At 40.8% G+C, this 20,090-nt stretch overlaps 1 protein-coding gene across 2 annotated transcripts in view; it reads left to right on the top strand.

The window, feature by feature from the left end:
- PAPSS1 (3'-phosphoadenosine 5'-phosphosulfate synthase 1) overlaps positions 1-20,090 on the top strand; it is a 97,710-nt gene that overhangs the window by 41,520 nt on the left and 36,100 nt on the right. For both annotated transcript variants that reach the window (XM_032860318.1, XM_032860311.1), the window contains 4 exons: positions 5,835-5,948; positions 9,134-9,245; positions 10,889-11,094; positions 14,055-14,190. In XM_032860318.1, coding sequence (XP_032716209.1) covers positions 5,835-5,948; positions 9,134-9,245; positions 10,889-11,094; positions 14,055-14,190 — 568 coding nt within the window. The remainder of the gene's footprint in view (positions 1-5,834; positions 5,949-9,133; positions 9,246-10,888; positions 11,095-14,054; positions 14,191-20,090) is intronic.

Below are 20,090 nucleotides of genomic sequence, written 5' to 3' on the forward strand. Positions count from 1 at the left end.
AGAGTAGTTTTGGGAACTGAAAAGATTTGTCAGTAGAATGTGCTAGAAACTGGCTGTGTGTACATTTAGAAGGTTCTTTTTGTATTCCTGATAGCGAGTTCTCTTCTCTCTACACATAGAATCTATATAGAACTCGCTTCCTTTGAGCATATGTTCCATGTGCCTCTTGATTCATGCTGTTATGTTTTTGCTAATTCAAAAAACATTCACTCGATGTATTTTTTTTTTTAGAAGAGAAAAACAGTAGCAGCCTCTTGAACTTTAGTTTTGACTTTTGTTAGGCATCGGAAGAATTTGTATTTAAGTTGTAAGGCTAAAATTCATTTGAAAATATTGCTTGATGTGAATTTTGAAAAGGGAATGATTGTAATGCTTAGAATGAAAAAATTATCTTGACTCAAAATAAGAAAAAAATTCCTCCTTTCTTAAAAGGAAAGTGATTATAGCCTCTATGTTCATGCATATAAAGCAGCACATTAACTAAAAATGTATTCATCCCAAATGGGTTCATGGCTTATATGAGTGCACAAAATATTAGAAAAATAGTTTGGTTGAGCTCCTAGTGTAGATACTATTCTTTCATGTTTAGACTGGTTCTCTTGGAGATACAGGTTTGCTCACAAATTATCTGTATATTTGTTTTCTTAATTTAGGATATGGTCGGAAGAAAGAGATAATGTGTAGAAACATTAGTTAGTTCTCCATTCTCACTTTGAACGCCCCTTCAGAGGGGGTAGATTGACATACCCGGGCATACCCTGCAGTGTGGTTCTGGAGAAGGGTGTTTCCCGGGGTGGAGACAGCACAGCTCCAGCCTCTGCCTCGGGCCTGGGACATCACATGGGCCGTGGTCGCTGCTGCTGTTGGTCAGTATTTGTGTGTTGAATCTAGTGATTCCGGCTTAGGAAACCAGCTAAAAATGCCCTGTTGTATCCAACAGAGATTAAAAGATTAGTCCCTTGGATGCTCTCCTCTGGCTCTCCAAAACTGTTGACGATCATTAGCGGTAACTGTAGTGGAAGAGGAGAGTGGTCAGCCTCTACAACGTAAAAAAGATCTCCTATCCTTATAATAATGGAGGCTCCAGGGGTGGCAAAGAAAAGTTGATGTAGAATTGTTCTTGTCAGTGAAATCCTTCCCGCCGTTACTTGTTGCCAGACTGTGGATTCCGGATTTTGAAGTTCTAAGCGGTCCAATGTGGTGGACATGGAGGTTTTCAACGTATTTACAATGAGGCAGTTTGGAAAAGTTGTTTGAAAATCGCTCACTTACCCTTCTTAGAAATGTTTAAAAAATCTTTAGGCCTAATTGAAGTATTCAGTATCTTTATTTTTTGTCTAGAATTTTATCAACACACGAAGATCACATACCAACAACCCTGGGAATTGTGAATGTTTAATAAAATCATGAAGATAGACCAAGGACAATTTGTGTGACAAAATGTGTCATAGCTTGTTTCACGAGAGAAACAGTAATGGTTATTTTTATTTATTTATTTTTTTTGGAGAATAGTAGTGGGACCTCAGTTGGAATCCCAGCTCTAACATTTGTCAATTAACTACATGACCTTGGAAAAAATACCTAATTTCTCTGGCTTCAGTTGTCCTGAATAATGGTGCCTGTCCTAGAATTGTACTGAGGATTCTCTGAGTTAATGTGTGTAGGGTGCTTAGAACAGCTCCTGGAATGTGGCACGCTTGCTCTATTGAGTATTTATTGTGTGTTAAGTGCGTTGGAAGACAGAACAGTAGGGATTCAGGGCCAGTTATTAACCTCTTCTGAGCCTCAATTTCCAGATCTGTTCAAGGAAAATACTTCTATCTTCCTTGGTAGGATTGTATGAGGATTAAATGCATATGTTCCCCGGAAGCCCTTGGGACAATGTTGGTTTCACAGGGAGCGTCCAGCTAATGTCAGTCCCTGCAGTTCAGGTATTTTAATTTGCTGGATTTCACAGCAGACCTGTAACATATGTGTATATATATCTGTTTTAAACAGATGGAAAGGAGACCGGTTCAGAGATGTGGTGGTGACCTGCTCAAGGTTGCACTGGTAGAGTTTGACTTCAGATCTCAGGGGTAAACATTAGGAATAACTAACCTATAGACCCTCTTGCTTTCTCTTGCCTCTTTTTGGTTTTGAAGATATGTCCCTAATGTTTTGTGATTAATGTATTTAATTTTAAGTCTGTTTTATGGAACTTTATCACACTTTTCCTTGTGAAAGTCCTAATGAATGCTTTTTGTGTAAATTAATTTTAGCATTCGTTCCAAGTGTGGAGGGTTTCAGTTCTTTATTTTGCAGCAGGAAAAGTGGATATGTCTCAAGACATCTTTGAGAGCTTTACGTATCCAAGAAGCTAATTGAACAGAAAGAGTGCGTGCAGTTCTCCTAATGCATGTCATATTGTTCTTGTAGGAAAAGTGGATTCAGAATTTTTATTTTCTAGTTGATGAAATAATAGGTTTTGTACGGACTCCTGAAACCACCAATGCCCTGTAATGGGGAGGGAATATATAAAAATGACAATGATAACCATATGTGGGATGGTTTGTTTTTCTCAACTCCAAATTCTCTTAACTGCTATAATTTAAAATAAATGTATTAACAGTGATTTCTGAAATTATTCCTTATTATTGCACAGAATAGACTACCTTAAGCTATTTCTTTTGCTAGATTATAGGGAGTCATTTTTTTTCTTTCCAGTTTTATTGAGATAAAATTGAAATACAAAGAGAACAAGGGACTTTTCTGTATGTGATTTCCTTTTCAGGTACACAGTGAAATCAAGTATTGTGTATAAATCGTGTATGTATACTTAACTGCTTCTTTGACTATTGGCAAAATTTAAGCCATGCCTCTCTAGCTTGGCATTACTAGAAACAATATGCCTTGGGGTGCCTGGGTGGTTTAGTTGGTTGAGAGTGCGACTCTTGGTTTCAGTTCAGTTCTTGATCTCAGGGTCCTGAGAGCAAGCCCTGCATCGGGCTCTGCTTTCAGTGGGGAGTCGGCTTAAGGATTTCTCTCCCTCTCCCTCCACACCCCTTCCCATGCTCCTGCTCTTGGGGGAAAAAAAAAAAAGAAAGAAAGAAATAATCTGCCTCATTAATACAAAATTGTATAGTATTTTTATCTATAGGAAGCCGGTGGAAGGTGTGATTCTTCCTTCACCATTGTCTTGAATGCCCTCATGTAGTATTTGCCCCATAAACACAATGAATAGCCCTCAGTTCTGAGTGCCTGCTGGAAGCTTTACTGCAGAAGGCCTGGAAGGTATATGAAGTGTCCTGTGCTGTGCACGGCTTATGTTGTAGACACTCCCATTTCCACTTTCTTCCTCCTGTGAACAGTGGGATGCTCGAGGGACAAAGGGGTCCCCCAGAAAGTACCCATGTTTGCACACCACGAACAATTAGCTAAACTTGGTATTGTAGCAAGCAGTGTTTCTTTCCTGTATTTAAATTGTATTCTTTTCTCTTTTCATTCATGCTTACAGTCCTTATTCTTGGGTTTATCCTAAAACAATCAATTGAAAACAATTGAAAACAAACAATTGAAGAAAGATCAGAAGCCTTGAATTTGCCAGTGGGAGCAGACTGATTTTGACACTTGATTTAGCTAATGCTGAACTATGTCTATTTTGTTCCATTTTGGAGGAGAAATGTAGGAGCATCTGACTTTCTAGATTTCAGAACCCATAGGGGTTGCTTGAGTAGTGGCACCAGGCCTTTCATGAGATCATCCTACCTTTGATACACATATATGACTGCTTTTCTCCTCTGTTGAAGATATTAACATAAATCTGTAAGTCCAAATACAGTTTGGAAGTTTCTTTCCACACTTAGTCAGGAAAATAGCAACCAGATTTTAAACTCTGGTTTGTCCATTGATACTTGTTTTGAATTGCTTTTGTTGTTGTTTTGCATTTTTTTAATGGGCTATTTTTTAGAGCAGTTTTAGGTTTACAGCAAAAGTGAGAAAGTAGAGTGAGTTCCCGTATACCCTACCCCTCCACCCCCAACCAAGCACAACCTTTCGTATCAATACCCCTCACCAGGGTGGTACATTTGTTATAGTTGAAAGACCTACTATGACACATTGTCACCCAAAGTTCATAGTTTACAGTAGGGTTCTACTTCTGTGGGTTTTGACAGATGTATACTTACCCACTGTTGTAGTATGATATCATTTCACTGCCCAAAAAGTCCCCTCTTGCCTTCATTTCCCCTCAGCCCACCCTTACCCATAACTCCTGGCGACACTGGTGTTTTATCGTCTCCATAGTTTTTCCTTTTCCAGAACGTCATATCGTTGGAATCATACAGTAAGTAGCATTTTCAGATTGGCTTCTTTTACTTAGTAATATGCATTTAAGTTTCTTCCATGTCTTTTCATGGCTTGGTGAGTTTATTCCTTTTTAGTGCATTCATTGTCTGGTTGTACCAATTTATCCATTCATCTACTGAAGGACATCTTAGTTGTTTCCGAGTCTTGGCAGTTAAGAATAAGGCTGCTTTAAATATCTGGGCAGGTTTTTGTTTGGACATAGGTTTCAGTTCGTTTGGGTAACTGCCAAGGAGCACAGTTTCTGGATTGTATGGTAAGTGTGTGTTTGGTTTTGCAAGAAGCTGACAGACTGTCTTCCAAAATGTCTACACCATTTGCATTCCCATCAGCAGCAAATGAGAGTTCCTGTTGCTCCACATCCTCACCCACAGCTGGCGGTGTCAGTGTTTTGGATTTTGGCCGTTTCCCTGATGACATGATGTGGAGTATCATTTTATGTGCTTGTTATTCATTTGTATATCTTCTTTGGTGAGGTTTCTGTTCAGGTCTTTGGCCCATTTTTTTAAAAAGATGGGGCTATTTGTTTTCTTACTGTTAAGTTTTAAGAGCTCTTCGTGTGTCTTAGATCTAACAGTCCTTTTTCAGATATGCCTTTTGCAAATATTTTCTTCTGGTCTGTGGCTTATCTATTCATTCTCTTGAGAATTATTTTGTTTTGAATAACAAAGTATTGCTTGGATGAAATACAAATATAAGAGCCCTTAATCATTGCCACTTTTGTATGCTTATAAAGGTGACCTAATAGATTTGGCTTAAAAAAAAGTTGAAGCAATTAAACACATTTTGATAATTATTCCTTGGGGTCTGACAAGTGAGCAAGACTTGTAGAGATCCTCTAAAGAGCTGTGTTGTGGTGATCACAGATACATTCTTCTATGTTCTTAGAGGCAAGCACTGTCCCAGTGTTGTGTAAATGTGTACTTGGAGTTCACATGAAACTTCTTGACTGCATTCCAGATGGGATCAAAAAGCGCTGTTTCTCAAACCACAACAGTTGGGAGTAAAGCTGATGTACTCAGGAGTACCTTGTGGCATGACTGAGAAGGTGGTGTTGGTGACTCTAGGGATAAAGATGCATACGAAAGCTGAAATAAAAGGGTTTTTGACATGTTAAAGATGAGAGTGGTAGTATTGAGAGTGATTTTGTTTGTTCCCAAATTCTTCTTATTGTTACTTCTTAGTTGAGGTCACCTGTTTTTCGCAGTTGCTTGATTTTGACATCGGTGACACATTCTCAGAATTTATTCTTCATCACTAGGTAATGGGACGTGATGCTTAAAGACTTCTTGTACGTGGCATATTATGTGTTGAGAGTAGACCAGCAGACCTCAGGAAAGTTGACTGGGAAGGCACAGGATTCAGAGCCCACTTTTATACTTCTTTTTGAAGTCTCCTTTTGGGGTGTTAAATTTTCTTCATTAAGATACCCTTTGGAGAACTTTAAATTGTTGAATCAAACATTTAATTGTACTTTCTTTGTTGTATAGGATATTGTACCTGTGGATGCCTCTTACGAAGTAAAAGAATTATATGTGCCAGAAAATAAACTCCATCTGGCAAAAACAGATGCAGAGACATTACCAGCATTGAAAATTAATAAAGTAAGTGCTTTGTTGCTTTTCATGCCAAGTGATTTAGCCTTACATATAGTCATTATCTATAAATCTTGTTTAATAACTATGTTTAAGGGCATGGTGGTAGGGGGTATAGTTGTAATTTATATCACAATTTCCAGGGATGGGAAATGTATTTAATTTGTGAAGCCATATTCCCAAAATATCATGGCTTTGATTTGGTTTTAGTCATAATATGTACTTTTTTTTTTTAAGTGGGGGGGGAGGGGCAGAAGGAGAGGGAGAGCAAAAATCCTTAGGCAGGCTCCATGTCCAGCACATAGCCTGATGCTGGGCTCCATTTCATGATTCTGAGATCATGACCAGATCCGAAATCAAGAGTAGGAGGCTTATCCGACTGAGCCACCCAGGTGCCAATATTTACCTATTTTGAAACAGCAGACCAAAGATTATATAAAAGTTTTCAGCTTAGGGGAACCTGGGTGGCTCAGTGGGTTAAGCCTCTGCCTTTGGCTCAGGTCATGATCTCAGGGTCCTGGGATTGCGCCCCGCATCGGGCTTTCTGCTCAGCAGGGATCCTGCTTCCTCCTCTCTGTCTGCCTGCCTCTCTGCCTACTTGTGATCTCTGTCTATGAAATTAATAAATAAAATCTTTAATAATAAAAGTTTTCAGTTTACCAGAAAGACTCTAGGGATAAAGATGCATACGAAAGCTGGGTTCTTAATGCTTCAGAATAAGTACAATAATTAAATTTTTTAAATTAAATTAATTTATTTTAAATTATTTTTTTAATTTTAAAATAATTTATTTTATTATTTTTAAATTAAAATAAATAATAATTAAGAGTAATTCTGTATATGTCAGCTCTAATAACATTGAGTGTCCCCCTCCCCAACTCCATCCCCCACCAAAAATACTACTCAGGTAAACTGGGTATGATGACAATGGAAACTATAATTTATCATTTTGAAATATTAGAGCATTTTAAACTGTATCATTTAGATGTAATTTAAAAATGGGGAGATTAGGGGCGCCTGGATGGCTCAGTGGGTTAAAGCCTCTGTCTTTGGCTCAGGTCATGATCCTGGGGTCCTGGGATCGAGCCCCGCATCAGGCTCTCTGCTCAGCAGGGAGCCTGCTTCCCCCCCTCTCTCTGCCTGCCTCTCTGCCTACTTGTGATCTTTATCTGTCAAATTAAAAAAAAAAAACGGGGAGATTAAGGACTGAGAACCTGGATCAGAAGTTGACTTTACTAGCCTTTCTTTTAGTTTGTAAAAATCAGGGAAGCACCAAGTCTTAAATTAGGGAGGAAAAGAAAACAAACCAACAAACAGAAAAAACACCTACCAACAAACTTCTGGGCTTAGAGAAAGCCTCTTTAAGTAGTTATTCAAATCCCCGATTAGGAGTAGATTACTTGATGCACTTTGTGTGGTTGGGTCTGATCAGAAGCTAAGACATGCTGGGGGAGCAGAGGAGGTGAGTTGGAGACCAGAGCCCCTCAGAAAGGTGACTGTTGCAAGGGAACAGATGTCACTGATATACTTTGCATCGAATGAACCCACACACACAGGGCTAGAGAGAGAATATGAGAATGAATGAATATGAATCCAGGTCAGTCAGACTCTACAACCCAGAAACACAGTAGCTTTTTTAATATTGTGGTTTGTTCTTTGCATGGCAGGATGAAAAGTAATTAATTAAAAAAATTCATCTTAAGTCAGTAGTGTATTAGCGTGGGCTGCCATAACAAATACCGTAGACCAGAAGGCTTAAGCAAAAAAAATGACTCTGCTAACTGTTCTGGGGGTTGGAAAGTCTAAGATCAAGGTGCTGGCTGATGCGGTTGCTGGTGAGACTGTCTTTCTGGCTCGCTGACAGCCCTCACTCTCTGTGTCGTCATAAAGTGGAGAGAGGGAGCTCTGGTGGTGTCTTTCCTCTCACTGTGAGGGCACCAGATCTGTTGGAGTAGGGCCTCACCCTTAATGACTTCATTTAACCATGTCCTGTCCTCATAGGCCAGGACTCCAGATAGAGTCACACTGGGGATTAGGCCTTCAGTATAGGAATTCGAGGGGGGGCACAGACATTCATTTCCTAACATAATACCATCTAGAATTGGATTTTGGTGGGGACAGATAATGGCCATGTCTGAGGGTTAGGAATAATTGATGAGAGGAAAGCCTGAAAGTAGGTGACACTATTTGGTCTATGCAGATGATTGTTCTTGTGACTGGAAGGAAGGAGGGGGAATACCTGTTATTTGATTGTGAAGTGAAACACATCAGCCGGCATACTTAGGGAATAAATAGTAAGCTACATTTTACTGCACACCCCTTGGCCAGTTGCTTTATCTTTTCTCGTTTGAGAAACACATGCACAGTACGTGCTCACACACAGTTAAAAAATGGGCACATCCAGCTTGCCTTAATGATACATAGTCCACCAACTCCTTAACATTCTGGTAGGAGATGCTACAAGTCTTGAAGATCAAGAAGTCATACAGTCTTTGTAAAATGAGGGGTGCTCTGACATTGGTGAGGCACTTGTTCTGATAAATATATTTTTTTAAGATTTTATTTATTTATTTGACAGATCACAAGTAGGCAGAGAGTCAGGCAGAGAGAGAGAGGAGAAGCAGGCTCCCCACTGAGCAGAGAGTCCAATGCGGAACTCGATTCCAGGACCCTGAGATCATGACCTGAGCCGAAGGCAGAGGCTTAACCCACTGAGCCACCCAGGCACCCCATTGATAAATATTTTTATGTAAAGTTTGCTTTAGTTTGAGGCAGTAGTTATCAAAGTCTAATTTCCAGAGCATCACTGTTAGGATTTTCTGGGAACATATTAAAAATACAAATTCTTGGGCCCCACAGCAAAGTGATTGAAATAGAATCTCTGGAGGTGGAACAATCTTTATTTTAATAAAGGCCTTCCCGGGGTTTCTTATAACACATTAAAGCTCGAGAACCACTAGTGGAGGAGATGCTATTCCTATTAGAAATGCTCTGAAGCCTAATGTTCTTTACATTCATTAGGAGAAATGCACATTTTCCTAGTGTCCTTAATCTTTATTAGATTTGTATAATCTATAATCATTCTTGAGGTGTTTGTTTCCATTGCTTTCAAAATTAAACTTCTAAAGGTTATTGCTGCTTTTGTTCCTAAGTGTATGAAGTAGAAAACTTTCCTTTCCTGTCTCGTTTGATAGGTGGATATGCAGTGGGTTCAGGTTTTGGCAGAAGGGTGGGCGACCCCACTGAACGGCTTTATGAGAGAGAGGGAGTATTTGCAGTGCCTTCACTTTGATTGTCTTCTGGACGGTAAGACCGTTTACTTCTCTAGTACATCGAGCCTGGAAGAGAAATGACGCAGATTCATCACCATTGATAAAAACAGTGGTGATGTCTTTAATGGAGGTAGTGTTTTAAGACCAAGTTACATCAGTACTGAATACCGTGAGCAAACCATGAAATCTTTTCTTTCCTCATTTTGTTTTCCTGCATGTCATTTATTGCAGAGAGAAGGAAAACCTGGGGATTGGGGCTGAGAGTGGATTTAAAAAGTGAATATAGTTTCCCTGTGCTGTATCCACCGGAGCACCTTGATAAATCTGTCTCTGAAAAGTGTCCATCTGTACTGAATTTTGCTCTACTGAAATCCATGCTTGAGTGTTCTAATGAGGGATCGGCGAGTCCAAGTTAAGGAGTCCTGAAACAGATGGTTAAAGGGATCATTCTTCTTTTAAAACACTGAAAAAGGAAAAGGTGCCAAAGAAATTGATGTTTAGTATATTGTAATGACAGTTCAGCTACCTGAACCTTTGTATACTGTTGGTAAAATTAATCTATTACATTAAAGAAAATATTTTTAAATGTCACAGAGCCCTACTAAATTGCTACCATGTTCTTCTTTGTTATGATTTCTTTTAACTAAGGAGTGAAATTGATGATAGAAATTATAACTCCTAGTCATTTTTCTTAAATTTTATCATATAAAAGTGTTAAATACTGCTTTTTGGTTTTTCTTCTTTAGAACCAATGGTAAAGTCTTTGTGGACTGCCTTCTTAGTAGTCATTTAGTCTGGGTTTGGTACAAATCTACCTGTTAATTTTCCCTTTTAAACTGTACCTATTGGTAACTTTAAAGCAGCCAACCAGTTATCATTAATTTCATTGATATCTTTTGTCTAAAGAAGGCATGCCGTGATTTCCAAAAGAATATGCTTTTACTAGGTATATAAATAAGATCCATATATGAATTTGAGAGTGCTTTTTTTTTTTTTTTTTTTCCTAACCTGGGGACAATGATTAGAAAAAACATTTAGAGCTTGAAAGGTTAGAAACTGAGAATGTGCTTTTGTCTCACTGATCATACATTTTGGTTCAAATTGATTACTTCCTTTGTTTCTTGGCCAGTAATTGCTGACATTGGTTCAATTCTGATTAAAAACCAAGAAATAAAAATACCTTTTGGGTGTTTTTGTCTTCCTGTCTCAAGGAAACCCAAGTATACTCAAGTACACTTGCCACTCACAATATATTTACTGGAAAGGTTTCCATGTTCCTGGAAAGGCCTGGAAACATCGTTCTTTGTCTTTGATATATTGGAGGTACTCAGTATATTTTGGGTGACATTAGGTGTAATCAGCTGATTCTTCCTTGTTAAAGAGTTTCTTTTACTAATGTGGTTTTATGACCATTTTTTTCTTCCCAAAGACAGTTTCATGAATCGTTGTGAGAAGTATGTTGCTACACAGTGTTGCTGCTCTTAATGTTTGCTATTTTTTTATTTTTTATTTTTTAACCTCTGTGGTTGTTGGTTCTCTCCTGATTTTCTTTGGCAGGTACTGTCACTGGACCCATAAATCTTGTATTATTTGAAGATGTCCTTTGGAGTGAAAGGTGGCTGTGAGGCCTGTTGAGTAATGCAAACTGTGTGCTTTCTCTTCTTTTGTGCCCTGCAGGGGGTGTCATTAACTTGTCAGTGCCTATAGTTCTGCCGGCTACTCATGAAGATAAAAAGAGGCTGGACGGCTGTACGGCATTTGCTCTGATGTACGAGGGCCGCCGTGTGGCCATTCTTCGCAACCCAGAGTTTTTTGAGCACAGGAAGGAGGAACGCTGTGCCAGACAGTGGGGAACAACATGCAAGAACCACCCTTACATCAAGGTCCTTAGCACACCTTGCATTTTATCTCCATGTGCTGATACTGTGTGTGTTAAAGTGTGGGCATTACCTGTATATCTACGATTCCTTTGGGATTGTTAATATTTTGCAGAATGGACACTGGATCTTAGATTAGTGTGATGAACACATGATCTTGTCATTTTGGTCTGAATGATACTTGTTCAGTAAATCTTTTTTTTCTTATGAGGTAAAAAGGGGTTGACTGAGGGAGAGGGAAAAAATCCCAAGCAGGCTCCACGCCCAGCACAGAGCCCAATGTGGGGCTCGTTCTCACGACCCTGAGATCATGACCTGAGCTGAAATCAAGAGTTGGATGCTTAACTGACTGAGCCACCCAGGCGCCCCTAGTAAATCTTTTTTAAACATCTTCTATACATTAGCTCCTGAGTTAGGTACTGGTTCCGGGAATATAGGGCTGATGTAATGGTGGACACAGTCTCTGTATGGTTGGAGCTTACTGTCTGGTGGGGAACAGACATCATGTTCTATAGGTAGGCTGTGAGGGCAGGGTGCTGTGGGAGCCTACGGCAGGGTGATTGGGGTTTTAATTGAACACTGTGTGTCTGGTATGAAAGCAGTGAAATCCAGTTAGTCTTTCCAAAGGGCCTCATGTATTTTATGTGTTGTATGTGAAATGTCATCACTGAAGTAAAATTTCTGTCATTTGTTTTAAAGTATACTTTGAGCTTTAAAAGAAATTAAGTGAAATTTTAGTAGGTTTGTCTAGACAATTTTTAAGACATGTGTTTAGGTCATGTCAGTGTGCTAAATCTTGTCTCATGAAGAATAAAAAGTGATAAACTTTTTAAGATAGGGAGATATTGTTTTAGAAAATAAGGAGTTTGAATTAGTGATGGTTTCAGACATTCATTCGGTATTAAAATTCTATAGTTATTAATAATAAATAGTAGTTTACAAAACATGCTTACTTACATAAATTCTTTGAACCACAAAGCAAACCTATAAGGACGGGTGGCATTTCTATCCTACATATAGAGAAATTAAGACTTACAGGGGATAAATATCATGACCAGAATTATACAGCTAACAGGTGGGATGAGGGTTTGATGTGAATTCAGGACTTTGGGCTTCAAAGCCCTCTTCCATAATCTGTGGCAGAGCAATTATTGGTGTTTTTTCCACTTTCATGTAGAGTAATCCATAAACTTCTTGGGATACTTAGTACTTGGTATGCAACCTTGAGGATCCAGCAGGGTTGTGATAGGAGGAACTGTGAAAAACAGAATTCCTGTTTTAGGAAGCAGGAGGAGCAGACTCCATGCATTTGAGAGATGACTGGTTGTTGAGCAGGAGAGAGGACCTTGGGAAGACAGAGGGGCTTAGCGTTCTACCCTGAGATTTTAAGATCTTATTGGGTCATGAGTGGTTTACATGTATTTATGCTTCGTGCTTTTCAAACCACATGTTTGTCATTTACACTGTCCTTCTAGTGATCGTTGCAGATAGAATTCTGGAGAGTCCTAGGCTGGGTTCAAGTGGCCCAGAGAGACAGTGCTCTCTGTTTGTGCCTTGCTAGGAGTGGAGAGGTCACAGGCAGCCTTGGCTCCTGAGTGAGGCCCAAGCAAAGTGGTGCTTTAAGAAGCTTACCTGGTGGTCTTGTGCAGGATGTTCCCAGCCCATCCCTCTTGCTCTGGTACTGGCCACGCTCTCCAGGTCTCCAGCCTAGAGTTGGGCCCTGCCTGCGGTCTGCTTCCTCATGTCCATCGCAGTCTGATCTCCTCGGAGCAGCCGGAGTGAGCCTTTAAACTATATCTGGGCCTGTCATTTCACCTTTTCAAACTCTCCAGGGTTGCTTGATGCAATTAGAATAAAACCCAAGTGCCTGTGAGGCCCAGTGGGGCCTGGCCCTGGCCTTATTTGTGGTTTCTCTTACTCTACCTTTGCTCCTCCCCCTGGAAAGCTCTGACTTTCCTGGCCTTGGGCCACATTAGCCTTCTTTCCATTCCTCTAAAGCTCCAGGACTTTGTTTCTGCTTCAGGACTTTGTACTTGCTGCCCCTCTTCCTGAAATACTTGAACTCCATGGCTGGTTCCTTTTAGTCACCTTGGGTTCATTGCCACCCTCCTCAAGAGAGACCTTCACTGGCTCTTCGCTGAAATGTCATTGAGTCTAATCCCCAGGAGCTCTGCTCCATTGCCCTGGTTGTTTTCTCTTTAACAGTTTTCACTAGCCGACACTTGCCTGGTTTCTGCTCAGTCTGTCCCACTAGAATGCAAGCTTTGTTAGAGTGAAGCCTTTCTCTGTCCTGTTTACTGCTGCATTCCCCAGTGCCTAGTGCAATCCCTAGCACGGGCCAGTTACTCGATAAATACTTACTGAGTGAATGGTTTGATGGGTGGGGAAGGACTTTTTGGCAAGCAAGACCAGGTAGGAAGGGACCGTAGCAATCTAGGTACGTTATTGGCTCATACGCTGAAGCGAGGGTGGGCAGAGGGGTGAGGGAGGCATGGTGAGCTGGAGCTGTGCTGTGGAAATGGACAGGTCCAGAGGTTACATCCCTCATCTCAGGGAAAGAGCAAGAGTAAAGCTGTGAGAAGTTTGAGGTGGTGTGGAGATGGGAAGGTATGAATTTGTGTCCAGCTCCATCATCACTTGAATTGCTCAAAAGTTTAGGATTGGAGAACACAGAGGCTGGGATGACCCAGGGTTACAAATGTTTCTGTTCATCAGCATACAACAACAGTGAAGAGAATGTTTTTACCTAACAAGTCATAATTACTCATTGTGTCCCACAACCCTCTGAGAGGTTATAAAATACATTCTAATTTTAAAGCATCTCTAATCCCAATTCAAATTCAATTCAAACATTTACTGTTGGCCTTAAGATGAGAGTAGCTTACAGCTACATGTAGCTCATGTGAGAAATGTTCTTACTTATTTTGATCTTGGTTTCTGTTTAAAAATTTCCTTTCTTCCATTAGATGGTTATGGAACAAGGAGATTGGCTGATTGGAGGAGATCTTCAAGTCTTGGACCGAATTTACTGGAATGATGGTCTTGATCAGTATCGTTTCACTCCTACTGAGCTAAAGCAGAAGTTTAAAGATATGAATGCTGGTAAGACATGGATCTCATTATCTAACACGGGACTATATGGAGTCTCTGCTTGATGGGAAAGTTCTAGAATTTTTCCATTGCTTACTAAAGTATAAAAGAACATCGAATAAAGATAAATGCAGGATGGAGTATGTTGAAGTGGTAGTTGATCTAAACCCACCTGGGTAGTTTGGTTATGTGGGTACAATTTGATCGAACACTTTGTATACTGTGTGGGAGATGGTTGCCAATAATAAATTGACCTTTTATTTGTGTATTATAAAACTCACATGCCAAAGCTGAGTAGAACTATGGAAGAGAAATTATTTGAGTAATTCACTCACATCAGTGTGCTTTATATTTCCGAATATCTTTTTTTTTTTTTAAGATTTATTTATTTATTTGACTGAGAAAGAGAAAGAGGGAACACAAGCAGGGGGAGTGGGAGAGGGAGAAGCAGGCTTCCTGCTGAGCAGGGAGCCCAGTGTGGGCCTTGATCTCAGGACCCTGGGATCATGACCTGAGCCGCCCAGGTGCTCTATTTCCAAATATCTTATGAGTCTAACATATCACTGCAGAAAATAATAGAACAACAATATCATGTTAGCTATTCATTCAACAAATGTTTGGTGTACATCTTTATACCAGAGTGCCAGGTGCTGGGGATCCATAAATAAATAAGACAGGAGCCTATTGTGTAGAAGACAAGGACAGTAAACAGATAACAGGGAAGGTTGTCAAAGAGTGGTTTAGTAGTGGTTTCAAATTTCTGGATTAACATGAAATGGAGTAGTATGAGTAGAGTCTGTAGATGCTGTTCTTTATACTGTAGGACAGGGATTTTTATGCCTGACAGCTTGTGATCTGCAGGTCTTCACACAGAGGTATGTGAGTAATGTGTTTATACTGGTACAACCACATACCCAAATCCAAGCTTCCGTGTCAGGGACTGGCATTCATTATAGAGCTTGGGATCTGAAGAATTTGAAAGATCCGTTACAGAAGTAGTTAAGCCCTAAGCCTTGGTGTTGCTTTTTAAAAACACTTTCTGTGTAGAAAGGGAGTGTTCAGGGCTGAGAAAAGTTAATGTGGTGGCTTTTTAAGGAGCTAGCTAACCCAGCCATATTGGTTAACCAGAAGCCTCCCAAGTGACTATGGAAGCTGGCAAGAGCACTCATTTCAGGAGTTGTGTCTAGCTTCTGTGGACTCCAGAGTCTGGTGCACACACTGTCTCCTGCTTTAATACCAAGAATTCATGTGGTTGTGGAGAAATTAATTTTTTCTCCAAGTCTCACTTCCTTCAGTTGTAGAAATAAGGGTAGTAATAGTACTTAATTCATAACATTTTATTTCAAAAAGCAAAATGAGGGGTGCCTGGGTGCTTCAGTCAGCTAAGCATCTGACTCTTGATTTTGGCTCAGGTCCCGATCTCAGGGTTGTGAGGTTGAGCCCCACGTAGGGCTTTGTGCTGAGCGCGGAGCCTCCTTAGGATTCTCTATCTCTTCTCTCTCTGCTCCTCCCACAAAAAAAGGCAAAAACGTGAAATGAGATCAGTTGCGTAAGACATTGTGGTCTCTGGCCCATAGTAAGAGGTTAATGTGTCATAATTTCTGAGTCCGAAGGGAGTCTCACCTGTATTTGTGTAAAGGTTAAAGAAAGAATATCTATTTATTCTTTAACTCTATTGTACTTTGCTGGTATTTGAAATAAGAGCTTAAAATAGATCAGGAACTGGAGACCACACACTGTTCAGAGTTGTGCAGCTCCCACCCAGCCCGCCTCATTGATTCACAAAGTTTCTGCTTGGCCCCTGTATGTCCTCTGAGCACAGGAACCCTACCCCACTCTTCTACACCTCCCCACCCCCTGGCCCTGGGGCCTCCTTAACTTCACGATCTCTGAATTTGAAACTACTATGCAGGAGTTTCTCTGAATGGTACACTTGGTGCCCGCCTACACTATAGTGTTTTCTTCTTTTTTGCTAACGTTTTGGGCCCAGTCACAGGGGAATATATCGTGATTGCTTTAAGTCAGTGAGAGTACCTCATTCTCTTGTCAGTGATTGAAGGGTCCTTGTATAAGTTTGTTCTGGCCATTAAGATGTAAGAGAGAAGGGTTTCCAGAAAAGGGTTTTCTTTCTTTTCTTTTCAAGATTTGATGAGAGTATGCGCATGCGCGTGAGTCGTGGGGAGGGACAGAGGGAGAAGCTGGCTTCCCGCTGAGCCGGGAGCCGGATGCAGGGCTGGATCCCAGCAACCTGGGATCATGACCTGAACCACCGAAGGCAGATGCTTAACCACTGAGCCACTCAGGTGCCCCAGGGGTTTTCTTTTTGACAAGAAAGTGGCTTAGGACAAAAAGTCGTCTTTTCCTAACCCTCTTCTTCCTGCTTCAGATGCTGTCGGGGAAGGGTACAGCGTTTGGAGCTTGGGTAACTATTTTGTGTCTGTGAGAATCCATGAGAATCTTAAACTGGTTGAGTTTCTGAGTCCTAGAGTCCTCTAGTTCCAGATTTCTTACTCAAATACTTAATGTATGTTTGAACTATTTAAGACACTTCTAGTTGGATCTTATTTCATTTGCAACCAGAATTATCTGATAGTTTAGTACATACAGGCTTTTTCCTTTTCTTCTTTTTTTTCTGGTGAACAAGAACATGTTTAATGGAAGATGTGCTGAGACCACCTCATTTACTTTAATTTTTTGCCAAAATTTAAATTCATAACTAATTCATGTTCGTAAATTAATTGTTGGCACTGGTGAGGGGTCTTATCAAGGGGTTATTCATAATTGGAATCTTTAATATTACATCTGTTTTTCACTCTTCTTTGGGAGCCAAACATTTTAAGTCATTTAGAGAATTTGTTGCATAATGAGTGATTGCAACTTTGTTTAAAGTAGCTGAGAGCCAGTTATCCTTACATCAGACAACAAAGATTGTGCAGTATTATTTTGTTTACTTTTCCATTTTAGACTAAGGCAAATAAGCAACACACCCAGGAGTTTCCTTTGTAGTTCTTGTTCTCTCTTTTAGGAGGGCCATTAACAAGTCCTCTCTTGGTGTGTGTCTTGTACATAGTGCAAGGAAAGAAAACAGAATATTTTCTCTTTTACCCAGGGTTTCTTTTCCTACCTCTTCCCCTTTCTGCTCCTCTCATCTTTGAAGAATTTTGATGATTGGACGTGGGCTGTTGTCTTGTGTTCATTACTGGTATGATGGCATTTGCTGTCCTGAGCCAGTTCTGTAGCTGGAAGGATGGAGTGGTCTTTAATAGCTCCATCAGTGATTGCAAGGTGACACTGTTCCAGAGAGCAGGTTCTTTGAATCACTGGTGGTTTACCACTGTCTTAGAAAGAGGAATGGATTTCACTTAAGCCAAGTAAGAGCCAGTTAGTATTTATTACACACAGAATATTGCTTTCTTGCTGGACTACCAAGGTAAAGTTGATGTAACTTCTTTCAGGCTAGTACCAGTATCATAGTGTTAAAGAAATCTGAGAAAGCTTTGTTCATCTTATAAACACATTTTTAAATTAAATTAAATTTATTTTTTAAAGATTTTATTTATTTGACAGAGCACAAACAAGGGGAATGGCAGGCAGAGGGAGAAGCAGGCACCCTGCTGGGCAGGAAGCCAACATGGGGCTTGATCCCAAGACCTTGGGTTCATGACCTGAGCCGAAGGCAGACACTTAACTGACTGAGCCACCCAGGCACCCCTAGACTGTTATTCTTATTACCCAAGGTATCGCAGCAATAAATTGTTTTACATTCTTGAGCTTAGAAATGCTTTCAAATTGTAGTAAAAAAGTGTTGAATATAAAGCTTTTTGTCAGCTGGGCTCTGTCCTTGCTTATTCTTTCCCCTTCCTGTCTGTTCTGTCTTGTGTCTGTGTGTTAGGGTTTAGGGGAGGTAATGGAGGGGAGCTGTATCCTGCTTCCATCATGTGGGAAACATTAGCAGGTAATCAAAGAATACAGAAAGTTGGGGGGAGCTCCTGCCCCATAGCATCCTGCTTCAGCACTGTGATCTGGCCATGCCTCCATCCCCTACTACCAGCTTCCAGTCACCGCCTCTCCTCAAAGCTTTAGAAACACTATCTCATTCCAGTGCCCCTCAGGAGTGCTAACAGGATGCAGAGCTGCTAGTCTCTAGAGGTCTCATCAGTTCTTCCGGGTTCCCTTAGCCTTGACCACCGTTCTTCAAATACTCGCTTTGTGGAATTATGTTGAGAGCCTCATCTGAATGAGCCTTGATCAGACTAATAGAGGCTCCCTACACTTTGGATTACAGTATCTCCAGCTCACTGCCATTATGGTCAAGAAAGTCTAATGCGGGGCACCTGGGTGGCTCAGTTGGTAGTGTCTGCCTTCGGCTTGGGTTATGATCCCGGGGTCCTGGGATTGAGCCCCACGTTGGACTCCCGCCTCTGTGGGAAGTCTGCTTCTCCCTCTCTGACTCCCCCTGCTTGTGTTCCCTCTCTCATTGTGTCTCTCTCTGTGAAATAAATAAAAATCCTTAAAAAAAAAGAGTCTAATGCCTTCAGAGACTATCTGCTTCTGCCTTAGACTTCTCGTGAATCATTCCCAGCTTTACCTAAAATATCCTTATAATGTCTCCATCCATTCATTAAAGTGTAGTTTGTAGGGATGCTTGGGTGGCTCAGTTGGTTAAATGTCTGACTCTTGATTTTGGCTCAGGTCATGATCTCAGGGTTGTGACAGTGAGCCCTGCGTTGGGCTCCATGCTCGGTGGGGAATCTGCTTGAGAGTCTCTCTCCCTCTCCCTATGCCCTACCTCCTCCTCGCATGTGTGTATGTTCTCTCTCTCTAATAAATAAAATCTAGGGGAAAAAAAAGGAGTTCCAGTTCATGAAAAATGCTAATTAGTATTGTAAGTAGAAAGGCAAATATTTAAGTGACCTGTCTTATTTTTTCCTCCCCTCATAAGCAGTTTAAGTAAAGGAAAGCCAGTAATTTAGGACAGTCCAGAGGAAGGAGGGGAAATCAAGCTCTTTCTTACTTCCAGCTCTCTTCAAAAAAAACTGCCACAAAAACAAATATTAAACACATAACCTTCCCTAACAACTCTAGAGCTGTTGTCAGTACCCTTGTTCAGCTACCACATTGACTGAGGGAAAATCAGAAATGCCTGTTACTAGAGCTTTGGGGTAGATAAAGTGGCAGATAATAAAGCTTGGGTGGGACTGGAAGAGGAGACTTATTAATTACTGCTGTATGTAGGACAGTTTTACAGAAGAAGTTGAGAGCAGGGAAGCAGGAAGATGTTGTAATTCTGGGTTAGTGGTTGGGATGTTCTCAGGGCTCTGACTGTGGGCAGGGCAGTGGAGCACAGTTCTGAGATATGTGGGGACAGCCCTCCTGTGAGAACTGAGGCTGTCTTTGGGCACTTGGCTACAAAGCTGCAGAGTAGGGTCACAGCCAGGTTCTTGGCATCTTGGGACAGTAATGTTTGCTGGTGGTGATGCTGGCTTAGGCAGCCCATGTCCTCCACGAATCCAGGGGACTCCATGCTCATCCTCTCCCCACCACCAGGAAGAACTCATGGTTGCCATTTCCTTCCTCTGTCACAAATCAGCGCATGCTCAGGAGAATCATCTCCTGTTCTTCTTCCCCTCCCATTTTCTGGAAGGAAAGAGATCAGACAGTACTGGTTTCCTTAGTGTGTTGGCTGCTGGACTGGAGGGAAAGGGACAGAACCTGCATTACTGGACTGTCCCTTTCTTTAAACATAAAATACTGAAGGACTAGGTTTTGGGGGTTAGACCTGTGTTTGGCTTGAGTAATAGAGAAGGTGGAAGGATCGAAGGAATGGGGATAGTAATGGGCAGTATATACTGAAATGCTTTCAGTCATAAATCACTCTGACTGATGAAGTGGACGGTCAGAATTAGAGATGC

Source organism: Lontra canadensis, unplaced genomic scaffold (genome assembly GCF_010015895.1).
Source record: "Lontra canadensis isolate GAN:19392208 unplaced genomic scaffold, GSC_riverotter_1.0 scaffold1, whole genome shotgun sequence".
Taxonomy (NCBI): domain Eukaryota; kingdom Metazoa; phylum Chordata; class Mammalia; order Carnivora; family Mustelidae; genus Lontra; species Lontra canadensis.